Consider the following 12,809-nt stretch of genomic DNA (forward strand, 5'->3'; position numbering starts at 1 on the left):
GTTTTGAATGATGAGGGAGGTTACAGAGGAAGATGAGGCGAGATAATAAGGGGGGCCAAAACCCACATAGGATTGTAGAGCCAAAGGAAGATGAATCAACAAGGAATTAGTAGAGTTTCATAAAAAAAAATCCACACAAATTCAACGAAAAATAGTTCTTTTTAATTTTAAAGCCATTGTTGATTTTTTTAAAACGTTCGAGGTTACCTTAATAAAATAATAATACTTTTAACCTCATCTTAATTTCTTTTTTTCCTGACAATAGTTAAAATAAATAATTTTCCTATTTTTTATTTACAGAAAAAGTTATTAGATCATTAATTTACCTAAACAAATAATAAATTACTATTTTTCTCAATTTTAAAACTTTGAGAATCTTTTAAATTCGAGCCATTCGCTAAAAAACCATTGCTTAAAGGTTTATAAAGCAACGTCCCGTTACCATGCCAGGCTTTTTGCGTCATTGGCAACAAAGTTTCCTTTTTGGTTTCCTTTCTGGCGTCGTATTTCGCCTAAAAAAAGGTTTATACAATCAATTCACACCCTTTATTTCATCAACACTCACTTTGTTGTAGTAAAATACACCAAAAATCGCCAAAAACATTCCAAAAACATTACTCAAAGTAACTGGGTTTCCCAAAATAAATAATGACAAACCAATTACGAAAATTCTTTTGCTGGCATTAGCAACGGCGTAAGTTAAAGGTGTTACCAAAGATAAAACTGTAAATGCTATGATGTTTTGTAACCAATTCAGCAATCCATCCAAGAATAACAAGCTCAATATTTTGTAATTGTTAAGAATCTAAAAAGGCACAAAAAAAAATCAAGAATTCAAACTTTTTTTTTAACTAACCAAATTTGAATGTTGAAATAAACTACTCAAATCAACAAAACACCAAACCGGTAAAAATAAAAACAAGGCCAACCTTCCTAAGACATGTAATAGTCTTAAATGATGAATACCAGTGTCATGAAGCACTTTTTTGGAAAAAATGTGTTGTAAGGAAAATCCCATTGTAGCCATTAAAGCACTTATCAATCCAATCATATCAAAACTTATTTCAGTTACTGTTGCTATTGCTACTCCCGTTATAATTGGGATTAAACTTAAGTAAACTTTGAAGGTTTGCTTTTCCCCCATTATAAGTCTAGATAAAATCACAGTAAAAAGTGGCATCGTTGCTTTTACTAAAATAAAAACATTAATTAATACTAACATTAAAAAAGTTTGACATTTAACATAACCTCAAAAATTTAAATTTTTTATCCCTATATTTAAATTTTTTTTAATAAAGCATAAAATAATAAATAACCACATAAAAAATTCGAATTAAATTTAAAAAACTAAAATAATCACGTAGAAATCGCAAAAAAATTGTACCATATTGACGTTTAACATAACCTCAAAATTGTTATTATGATTTTTTGCCTTACCCGTATGAGCATAAGAAACTGGTACCTTCCAAATGCTAACGTGAGAAAAGACAGACGCGAAAAATTTCCCAAACGCCAGTGGAATAACCAATTTGAAATAATAGCGCCATCCGATGTCCACGTATTTTCTAACTCCATACAGATTGAAAAACGGTCCGCTGTATAACGTTATAGATAACAGCTGGACCATAGTCATCGTCATCGGATACGGAAATTCGTTAAGTAACGTTTTGCCGATGACATTATTACTGGAGCTAACCGCGTACCACAAAACACATAAAAATAAAACGGTTAAAACTTCGCGAGTGTGTTTGCCATTATCGGCCATTATACACAACTGTCAACTTGACAGTTCGTCAAATCAAAAGTTAAAATAAGATGAATGTAGATTTCTGAATTAGCGAGCACGACCGACCGTAACAAACATTCATTTCCAACTGATTTAGAAAAAGACCAATTTTTGTTTGTAAGTAATAAAGAATGTAATTTGCGATAAGATTTATTGAAATTCGGCAAAATTAAAGTTATCTCAAGAATGTAACGTGATTAACAGGAAAAACATGTAAAACGATAACTTTATACGAAAGTCGTAAAATGATTTGATTCTTAAAAATAATCAGAAATACTTGTAATTGTTATCAAATTCATACGAAATTTCTATCGCCTTTATTAATTCTTAGGTTGGCAACGATAAAATTAAACGCAACTAAAACGTTTTAGTTGTCAAACAAACAAAAAAGATGGCGGATGCTGCCGCGAGACAGCTTCAATACGAATATAAAGCCGTAAGTAACATTATTTATTAATTGCTTTTATCTAAAATCGATGAATTACTTTATTTTTTTTATTTATTGGAAATACTCAATCAAAAATTTTAACCCTAAACCTTATAATTGCTAACTTAACTTCAATCGAAACATAACCTAACATTATTTTTATTCGTATTTTTTAGAATTCAAACCTTGTATTACAAGCTGATGTTCGTCTTATCGAACGAAGAAGTAGAGATGAAGCTACCGGTGAGGTTATGTCCCTTGTGGGAAAGCTCGTTGGAACTCGAATGGGAGATCGCGCTCAGAGATCTCGTCCTGGAAAAGCGGAAGAGCGTAAAGTGAAGCGACAAAAACGTGATGAAGCTCAGTATGATTTTGCTCGAATGAAAGGTGCCACTTTATTATCTGAAGGTGTGGATGAAATGGTTGGAATAATTTATAGACCGAAAACGCAAGAAACTCGACAAACTTACGAAGTCCTTCTTAGTTTTCTCCAAGAAGCTTTAGGGGATCAACCTAGGGATATTTTATGCGGTGCGGCTGATGAAGTTTTAGCCGTGCTAAAAAATGATCGATTAAAAGAGAAGGAAAAGAAGAAGGAAACAGAGATGTTGATTGGAGGGTTAGCAGAAGAAAGATTTGCGCTTTTGGTTAATTTAGGGAAAAAAATAACAGATTTTGGTGGGGATGAAACAAAAATTAGTAACCCAACAGATGAAAATATGGATGAAACATATGGAATTAATGTACAATTTGAAGAATCAGAGGAAGAAGATGATGAAGACATGTATGGGGAGGTTAGAGAAGAAATGGATGATGAAGAAGGTGAAGAAGCTAAAGAAAGTGGTGCCATTCATGCTGAAAATCTTGGTGGCGTTGAAGAAATGAAAAAAGAAAAAACATTACATCCATTAGACATTGATGCTTATTGGTTGCAAAGAAGATTATCAAAAATTTATGATGATGCCATGGTGTCTCAAGCGAAAGCTGCGGAAGTTTTAAATGTTTTGAGCGCTTCCGGCGATGATAGAGAATGCGAAAATCAATTGGTATTATTATTGGGTTACGAATGCTTTGATTTTATAAGAATTTTAAAACGACAAAGACAAATGATTCTTTACTGCACATTATTGGCCAAATCACAAAGCGATTCAGAAAGGCAAAAAATTCGCGAAAAAATGTCCGGGGATTCACACCTAGTAAAAATTTTGCAGATTTTAGATACCGGAAAAGGTGATGATGATGAAGAAAACGATGAAAACGATTCCTTAAACCACAGTTCCAGGCGAAAAATGAATTTAGACGATCAAATTCAAGCAAATTCATCAACTCAAGTTTCCGGTTCAAGACAAATAATTGATTTGGAAGATCTTGTTTTTAATCAAGGCTCACATTTTATGGCAAATAAACGGTGTCAACTCCCAGATGGATCGTTCAGAAAACAAAGGAAAGGTTACGAAGAGGTTCATGTCCCAGCTCTCAAACCAAAGCCATTCGAAGATAACGAAAAGCTTGAACCAATCGAACAATTACCCAAATATGTGCAACCTGTTTTTGAAGGATTTAGAACATTAAATCGAATACAGAGTCGAATATGTAAAGCTGCTTTAGATTCTGATGAGAATTTATTGGTTTGCGCCCCTACGGGAGCAGGTAAAACAAACGTTGCTCTTCTATGTATGATGCGAGAAATTGGAAAACATATAAACGATGATGGTACAATTAACGCAGATGATTTTAAAATAATCTATGTGGCCCCCATGAGGAGTTTAGTACAAGAAATGGTTGGAAATTTCTCTAAAAGATTATCAAGTTATAATTTAACCGTTTCAGAATTAACAGGCGATCATCAATTAACACGAGAACAAATCGCTGCAACTCAAATTATTGTTTGTACCCCTGAAAAATGGGATATAATCACGCGAAAAGGTGGTGAAAAAACCTTTACAAGTTTAGTCCGGTTGGTTATAATTGACGAAATCCATTTATTACATGATGAAAGGGGTCCTGTTTTAGAAGCCCTCGTCGCCAGAACAATCAGAATGATCGAATCCACGCAAGAAGATGTACGATTAGTTGGATTATCAGCTACTTTACCCAATTACCAAGATGTCGCAACTTTTTTAAGAGTTAAATCTGATTCAGGATTATTTTATTTCGATAATAGTTTTCGCCCTGTCGCTTTAGAACAACAATACATTGGGGTGACAGAAAAAAAAGCAATTAAGCGCTACCAAGTAATGAATGAGATTGTTTATGAAAAAACGATGGAACATGCAGGAAAAAATCAAGTACTAATTTTCGTTCATTCAAGAAAAGAAACTGGAAAAACCGCAAGGGCCATCCGAGATATGTGCTTAGAAAAGGATACTTTGGGACAATTCTTAAGAGAAGGTTCTGCGTCGATGGAGGTTTTACGAACTGAAGCGGAACAAGTAAAAAATCAAGAGTTGAAGGATTTGTTGCCGTATGGATTTGCGATACATCATGCTGGAATGACAAGAGTTGATAGGACTCTAGTTGAAGATTTATTTGCTGATAGGCATATTCAAGTATTGGTTTCAACGGCTACTTTAGCTTGGGGTGTTAATTTACCTGCCCACACTGTTATTATTAAGGGTACACAGATTTATAATCCGGAAAAGGGACGTTGGACAGAATTGGGTGCTTTGGATGTTTTACAAATGTTAGGTAAGTTGCTTGAGTTAATGACTCTTAACATGTTCAGTGCGCATGACGCTTTGGTGCGTCTAAGTCTATATGAGATTACATCTTAGGCATATTATTACCTGCAATGTGATAAATAGGTTCAGTTTTATTAGTAGTTTGCGTAATTACAGAAACCGGTTTTTTTTTCACAGTAGTGTTGTTTATTTGTTAAAAATGAGTGAAGTTAAGAATGAGTACTCTTCTGGAGTTAAAAACCTAAAAATTCAAGTAAAAGACGCGTTTTAGACAATCAAACTTTTCTGATGAAAGTGAGGACTTGTATAAAGTAACTGAAGACGAATCAACTTCAGAAGACAAAGGTGAATTTTTGAAGCTCTTTCATTGAACATACGTAAAAGCAACAATTACAGAAATGGAGGATTATTACCAGGAAGAGACTGGTGATATTTGGAGTGAAAACTCTACAATGAAAAATATACCATTCAAGAGAACCTCTGGTTTACTTGATAGTATTGGTGCAGATACGAGTCCATAGGAATATTTTCGCTTATTGGTGGATGATGATTAGTTGGATCTTATTGTAATGAAAACATCACAACAGTCGCGAATAACTCGTTTGAAAGATGTTAGCAAAGAAGAGTTGTTACAATTTATTGCTCTTTTATTCCATACAAATACAATAAAATACTACGTAGTAAAAGATTATTGGAAAACACATTGGTTTTTCGAGTCGTGATCGTTTCTTTCTAATTTTGCGGTGTCTCCACTTCGTTGAAAACCCTACCGATGAATACATGAATCAATGCTTCTTTGGAGAGGAAGACTCGTTTTTCGTCAATATATTCAAAACAAACGGCACAAGTATGGAATGAAATTGTATATGCTGACAGAACCAGATGGTCTTGTCAAACAGGTGGATTAGGACACACGGGAAAGGTTGTAATGGACCTCATGGGTGATTACCTAAACGTTGGACATTCCTTGTTTATGGACAACTTTTATGATAGTTATAGCTTAGCTAAAAATTTATTGACACAAAATATATACTACACAGGAACATTACGTTCAAACCGAAAGGAATCTCCGCAAAACGTGGTTACAAAAACTTTGCTAAGGAGAAACTAAGGCAGTGTATAGAGATGGTGTTATGAGTGGAATATGAAGGGATAAGAGGGATGTCTTATACAACATCTTCAGAATTTTCCAAGGACATCGTCGAAACTGTAAATAAAAGACGTGAACCCAAAATCAAACCTAAGCCAATTGGTGGAATACAATAAGGACATGAGTGGGATCGACCATATAGATCAAATGATATCCTATTACCCTGTTGTACAAAAAACACTTCGCTGGTATAAAAAACTTGGAATACACATATTTCAACTGTTATTATACAGGCTGGGTTAAATGTCTGGAATATAGCCAATAACTTCGCCATTTGTGGTTTTAAAGAAAAATGTTTTAAATAAAAAATTCTTTATTAATTGTGGCGCATTTTTTTGGCTATATTTGCTTGTTTACGTTGTTTTTTCTTTCGTTGTTATGGCAACCAACATTATTATTTTAAATGGGAAGCATAGGTTTTTTTTTGCATATTTTGATAGAGGATAAATCCCTCTACGCAATGAACATATCAAATCATATGGTTGTATAAGAAAAAAATCGAGAAAAAATGCATCTCTGAAAATGTTGAATCAGCAAATTACAAGCAAAGTAGGCGCCGAAATAACGCCGTTGACAGCTTTAAATGTCAAAAAATTGCCAGTTTAAACAAATATGGCGCAATTAAGCGAACGACAAAGAATCTAAATATTAATGATGTATGGGTACGGTGATAGAAAACGTACTCAAAGTGAAGTTTGTACACTGTTCAATCAATATTTATCTGGATACACAAATTACACAACCCACAGTATCCAAAATATCAAACAAAAAATCTTTAACACCAGAAGTGTTAAAAACCTTCCAAAAAGTGGGCTACCAATGACGAAACTACATTATTAATTATTCATAATTGTTGAAACTGTCATTTTTTGAGATTTAAAGTTGTCAACGGCATTATTTCGGACCTATTTTGATTATAATTTGCTGATTTAATATTTCCAGAAAACGCGTTTTTTCTCGAATTTTATCTTATACAACCATATGATTTGATATGTTCGTCGCATAGAGGGATTTATCCTCTATCAAACTGTGCAAAAAAAATATGCATCCCATTTAAAATAACAATGTTGGTTGCCATAGCAACGAAACCATAAACAATACAAACAAGCAAATATCGCCAAAAAATGCGCCACGATTAATAAAGAAACTTGTATTTGAAACATTCTTGTTTAAAACCAGAAATGGCGAAGTTCTTGGCTATATTCCAGACATTTGACACACTCTGTATAATTCGTTTTTGTTATACAATAAACATTCCATGAAACGCATATTATACCACAATTTTTGTGTGGCGGTTATCGAAGAAATACTTCCTGAAAATCATTTTCCTGAGAAAATTGAAAATACGGGGTCAGAAGGTAGAATAATGAGAAACCGTTGTAAAATATGTTGGCGAAATAAAGTAAGGACGGATTAAGCTTATTATTGTAAAAAATGTCCTAATGAACCAAATCTCTGCGTTGGAAAATGTTTTGAAGTATACCACAAAAATATTTAGAAAGGCCATTTCTCGAATTATTATTTAATTGTATTTTACTTGGGTGTTACTTTTCCGATATAGATCTAATTGTATATTAGTATTTTTGAGTACAGTTTGTTTATATTTCATAAATATTGTTTTATATGTGCTTCTGTTATTTAGAAGTAAGCCTTTTTGTTGCCCAAATTTTATGATGGTGCGTATGACGCACTGGTGCGTCGTACTGCTAACAAAGCCCAAACTGGTTTTTAAGCCTTTTCATTATTTAAGACGTCGTAGCTGAATAACATTAGGACTGTTTACTAAGAAAAGATATCTCTAGCCCATTACAAGATTTCACCAACTTTGTTCGCACTGAACGTGTTAAGTGCCAAAAATCAAGGCCCCTAAATTTAAAAATCGATGTTGTAGTAATAGTTCTAATTTTACAATTAGTTCAACAAAAATATGCAGCAGCCTAACGTTGAATAACAATTAAAACTAGAATCATTTGGGTACAAGTCGTCTTAAGAGACGTACGGCTAAATCCGAAAGTTTCTAGGTCTAGTGTTAGTGCTACTTTTATTTCAGTAAAAGTATTGAGAGACGTGCACCTAAACCAAAATGTTTAGCCGAATGTCTTTCAAGGCGGCTAAACCCGAATGTTTCTAGTTCTCTCTTCCTAGTCATCAGATTTTATATAAAAACTTATTTTATTCTTGTAATTTTTTTAGGTCGTGCTGGAAGACCACAATACGATACAAAAGGAGAAGGAATATTAATAACGAATCACAGCGAACTTCAATATTATCTCTCATTATTAAACCAACAGCTTCCGATTGAATCGCAATTAGTTTCAAAATTACCAGATATGTTAAACGCAGAAATTGTTTTAGGATCAATACAAAGCGTTAAAGATGCGGTGACTTGGTTAGGTTACAGTTATCTTTACATAAGAATGTTGCGACAACCCACGTTATACGCAATTTCTCACGATCAATTCAAACAAGATCCGCTTCTAGAACAACATAGAGCCGATATCGTTCATACGGCTGCTTTGCATTTAGATCGATCTGGTTTAATCAAATACGACCGGAAGGTCGGTCAATTTCAAATAACGGAATTGGGAAGAATTGCGTCTCATTATTATTGTACCCACGACACTATGTCTACTTATAATCAATTATTAAAACCGATGTTGAGTGAAATTGAATTGTTTCGGGTGTTTTCGTTATCAGGAGAATTTAAAAATATTACGGTACGCGAAGAGGAGAAATTGGAGCTACAAAAATTGATGGAAAGAGTTCCGATTCCGATTAAAGAAAGTATGGAAGAACCATCCGCGAAAGTAAACGTGTTATTACAAGCGTACATTTCTCAATTGAAATTAGAAGGTTTCGCTTTGATGTCTGATATGGTTTATGTGACCCAATCCGCGGCGAGATTGATGCGAGCTATTTTTGAAATTGTTTTGCATAGAGGTTGGGCTCAATTAACTGATAAAACTTTGTCTTTGTGTAAAATGATCGATAAAAGAATGTGGCAATCGATGTCTCCTCTAAGACAATTTAGAAAAATGCCCGAAGAGATTGTTAAGAAGATCGAAAAAAAGAATTTTCCTTGGGAGAGATTATATGATTTAGGTCCAAATGAAATTGGAGAATTAATCCGTGTTCCTAAATTAGGGAAAACGATTCATAAATACGTCCATCAATTCCCAAAATTAGAACTTTCCACTCATATTCAACCCATAACCAGATCGACCTTAAGAGTTGAATTGACGATAACCCCAGATTTCCAATGGGATGAAAAGTTACATGGAGCTTCCGAAGCGTTTTGGATTTTAGTTGAAGATGTTGATTCGGAGGTTATTTTACATAACGAATATTTTTTGTTGAAAGCGAAATATGCCGCCGATGAACACTTGGTGAAATTTTTTGTACCGATTTTCGAACCACTTCCGCCTCAATATTTCTTACGAATCGTTTCTGATCGTTGGATAGGCGCGGAAACACAACTTCCCGTTTCGTTTAGGCACTTAATTCTGCCCGAAAAAAATTTCCCCCCCACAGAATTACTAGATTTACAACCACTTCCCATAACAGCATTAAGAAACTCAAAATACGAATCGTTGTATTTAGAAAAATTCCCCCAATTTAATCCGATACAAACTCAAGTATTTAACGCTGTTTATAACAGTGATGATAATGTTTTTATTGGGGCACCGACTGGGTCTGGGAAAACTGTAATAGCCGAATTTGCCGTTTTGAGACTTTTTCAACAAAACTCAGACGGGCGATGCGTTTATTTGGTGCCAAAAGATGCTTTGGCTGAGTTGATTTTCGCAGATTGGCACAATAAATTTGGGCAATTATTAGGGAAAAAAGTTGTTTTATTAACGGGGGAAACCGGTACTGATTTAAAATTATTAGCGAAAGGACAAATTATTATAACAACGGCGGAAAAATGGGACGTTTTATCCCGTCGTTGGAAACAAAGAAAAAATGTCCAAAATATCCATTTATTCATCGTTGATGAACTCCATTTAATTGGAGGAGAAGATGGACCGGTAATTGAAATAGTTTGTTCGAGGATGAGATATATTTCATCGCAAATTGAGCGTCAAATAAGAATTTTAGCGCTAAGTGGTTCTTTGACTGATTATCGAGATGTCGCTCAATGGCTTGGTTGTAACTCGAATTGTACGTTTAATTTTCATCCGAGTGTTCGCCCTGTGGGGTTACAACTTCATGTGCATGGTGTTAACATCACTCATAACCTCTCTAGATTAATTGCGATGTCAAAACCGGTTTATAACGCAATTACTAGACATAGTCCTCATAAACCAGTTATAATTTTCGTGCCAACAAGAAAACAAGCACGCCTAACAGCAATCGATTTATTAACTTATACTTCAGCAGAAGGACAACCAAACAAATTTTTCCACGCTGAAGAAGATGACATAAAACCATTTTTAGATCGTATGAGTGATAAAACTTTAAAAGAAACCCTTTCGCAGGGTGTTGCTTATATGCACGAAGGTTTAACAGCGAGTGATTTGCGTTTAGTTGAGCAATTATTTGATTCCGGTGCGGTTCAAATCGCCGTTGTGACTCGCGATTTATGTTGGGCTGTAAATATTTTCGCTTATTTAGTTATTATAATGGACACGCAATTTTATAACGGAAAAATTCACGCTTACGAAGATTATCCCATTACTGATGTGCTTCAAATGGTTGGTAGAGCGAATAGGCCGTTAGAAGACGATGATGCGCGTTGTGTTTTAATGTGCCAAAGTTCGAAAAAAGATTTCTTTAAAAAGTTTTTAAACGATTCTTTACCAGTTGAGAGTCATTTAGATCACCGATTACACGACCACTTCAACGCTGAAATCGTAACTAAAACTATCGAAAACAAACAAGATGCAGTTGATTACTTGACTTGGACGTTTTTGTATCGGCGATTAACTCAAAATCCGAATTATTACAACTTACAAGGGGTTACTCATCGGCATTTATCCGATCATTTATCAGAGTTGGTTGAGAATACATTTTCTGATTTGGAACAATCTAAATGTATTAGCGTTGAGGACGATATGGATTCTTTGCCGTTAAATTTAGGAATGATTGCCGCTTATTATTACATCAATTACACAACGATAGAACTTTTTAGTTTGTCGTTAAATAGTAAAACGAAAATTCGCGGTCTTTTGGAGATTATTTCATCGGCGGCTGAATATGAAGATGTTTTAGTACGTCATCGGGAAGATCATGTTTTAACTAGTTTGGCTCAAAGACTACCGAATAAATTAACGAGCGCAAATGGTGGTCAACCTAAATACAACGATCCACATATCAAAACAAATCTGTTGTTACAAGCGCATCTTTGTCGGTTTCAATTAGGGGCTGAACTTCAAGGAGATACTGAAGCGGTTTTGAGCAAAGCGATTAGACTTATTCAAGCATGTGTCGACGTGTTAAGTTCAAACGGATGGTTAAGTCCCGCAGTGGCCGCTATGGAATTAGCCCAAATGGTTACCCAAGCAATGTGGAGTAAGGATTCGTATTTGAAGCAATTACCTCATTTTTCTAATGAAATTATTAAGCGATGTACTGAAAAGGTAATTTGAATTAAAATTATAACCTTTTTGTTAATTATTTTTTTTTTAATAGAATGTAGAAACTGTTTTCGATATAATGGAATTAGAAGATGATGACAGATCGAAACTCCTTCAATTAAGCGACACCCAAATGGCGGATGTCGCAAGATTTTGCAATCGATACCCGAACATTGAAATGACATATGAGGTATTAGACAAAGATAAAATACATTCGGGATCGTCGGTTCAAGTCGCTGTTCAGTTAGAGAGGGAGGATGAAGTCAGTGGGCCCGTTATTGCACCGTTTTTCCCACAAGTAAGTCATTATAATGTTTAATGATTATTCAAGTAATGTTTTTGTTACAAATTAATAGAAAAGAGAAGAAGGGTGGTGGGTGGTGATTGGAGATCCAAAAACGAACTCGTTACTTTCAATCAAAAGGCTCACTTTGCAACAAAAAGCACGCGTCAAATTGGATTTTGTTGCCCCACGACCTGGACACCACAACTACACCTTGTACTTTATGAGCGACGCTTATTTAGGTTGCGATCAAGAATACAAGTTTTCTATTGATGTTGGTGATTTTGAAAGTAGTGGTAGCGAGTCCGATTAATTTGGAAATATTAATTTAAGTTTAATGTAGTATTAATTAATTTTTTATATACATAAAATATTGAACGTTTATAATTTTAATGTGTGTTTATTGAAATAATAAATACTGAAAGCATAGAACTAAATTATCTTTAATCAATCTGATAAATATGCCAACAAAAAAGCGTTGACCCAACATAACCGGAAATGCCCATACATCAAAATGTTTAATTAGTTCCATAATTGAGTAAGAGATGTCGCTCAAAAATGTTCTATAATTATGTATTCTTTTAGACAATTTGATGTGTATATTTTTACCTAAAAGGTTATTACATTAAACTTATTATTTAAAGCATATAATAATAAGATTAATATCTTATTATCTATAATTCATACAAAAAAGAATATCATTTTAAGCGCCATCTCACGGCTATAAACGGTCTTATCGACATATATAAAGCTGTTACATGTTTGTATTCCCAACAAAATTACCAAGATATTCAAGCTGTCAAGACCTATTTCAACTTAAAAAAAGTTAATGATTAATCGATTTTAGTTTTTTTAACGGTGTATTATCGTGCTCCGATAAATTTGTTCGTAACCGGAGCATAAGGT

The 12,809-nt window shown here is 34.1% G+C and overlaps 2 protein-coding genes across 2 annotated transcripts; one reads left to right on the forward strand and one right to left on the reverse strand.

The window, feature by feature from the left end:
* Positions 1 to 140: 140 nt before the first annotated feature.
* On the reverse strand, positions 141 to 1,765 carry LOC111427172 (solute carrier family 35 member E1 homolog). The gene is made up of 4 exons (XM_023062170.2): positions 1,438 to 1,765; positions 857 to 1,191; positions 566 to 805; positions 141 to 512 (listed from the first exon to the last, which is right to left on the reverse strand). The coding sequence occupies exons 1-4, from the start codon at positions 1,763 to 1,765 to the stop codon at positions 327 to 329; spliced, it is 1,089 nt and encodes a 362-aa protein (XP_022917938.1). The 3' UTR covers positions 141 to 326.
* LOC111427170 (U5 small nuclear ribonucleoprotein l(3)72Ab) lies at positions 1,629 to 12,340 on the forward strand. The gene is made up of 6 exons (XM_023062166.2): positions 1,629 to 1,903; positions 2,118 to 2,222; positions 2,390 to 4,901; positions 8,238 to 11,623; positions 11,676 to 11,918; positions 11,977 to 12,340. The coding sequence occupies exons 2-6, from the start codon at positions 2,178 to 2,180 to the stop codon at positions 12,214 to 12,216; spliced, it is 6,426 nt and encodes a 2,141-aa protein (XP_022917934.1). The 5' UTR covers positions 1,629 to 1,903; positions 2,118 to 2,177; the 3' UTR covers positions 12,217 to 12,340.
* The last annotated feature ends 469 nt before the right edge of the window (positions 12,341 to 12,809 follow it).

This window comes from Onthophagus taurus, chromosome 2 (assembly GCF_036711975.1).
Source record: "Onthophagus taurus isolate NC chromosome 2, IU_Otau_3.0, whole genome shotgun sequence".
Classification (NCBI taxonomy): Eukaryota; Metazoa; Arthropoda; class Insecta; order Coleoptera; family Scarabaeidae; genus Onthophagus; species Onthophagus taurus.

What these genes read in the sequence shown, in the direction of transcription:
- LOC111427172 (XM_023062170.2), bottom strand. Translation starts at nt 1,765, where the DNA reads ATGGCCGATAATGGCAAACACACTCGCGAAGTTTTAACCGTTTTATTT. An exon ending in AGTTTCTTATGCTCATACGG is followed by an intron (nt 1,192 to 1,437) that starts GTAAGGCAAAAA and finishes TTTTTATTTTAG; the next exon opens with TAAAAGCAACGATGCCACTT. An exon ending in TATTTCAACATTCAAATTTG is followed by an intron (nt 806 to 856) that starts GTTAGTTAAAAA and finishes GTGCCTTTTTAG; the next exon opens with ATTCTTAACAATTACAAAAT.
- LOC111427170 (XM_023062166.2), top strand. Translation starts at nt 2,178, where the DNA reads ATGGCGGATGCTGCCGCGAGACAGCTTCAATACGAATATAAAGCC. An exon ending in TTCAATACGAATATAAAGCC is followed by an intron (nt 2,223 to 2,389) that starts GTAAGTAACATT and finishes CGTATTTTTTAG; the next exon opens with AATTCAAACCTTGTATTACA. An exon ending in TTAAGCGATGTACTGAAAAG is followed by an intron (nt 11,624 to 11,675) that starts GTAATTTGAATT and finishes TTTTTTTAATAG; the next exon opens with AATGTAGAAACTGTTTTCGA.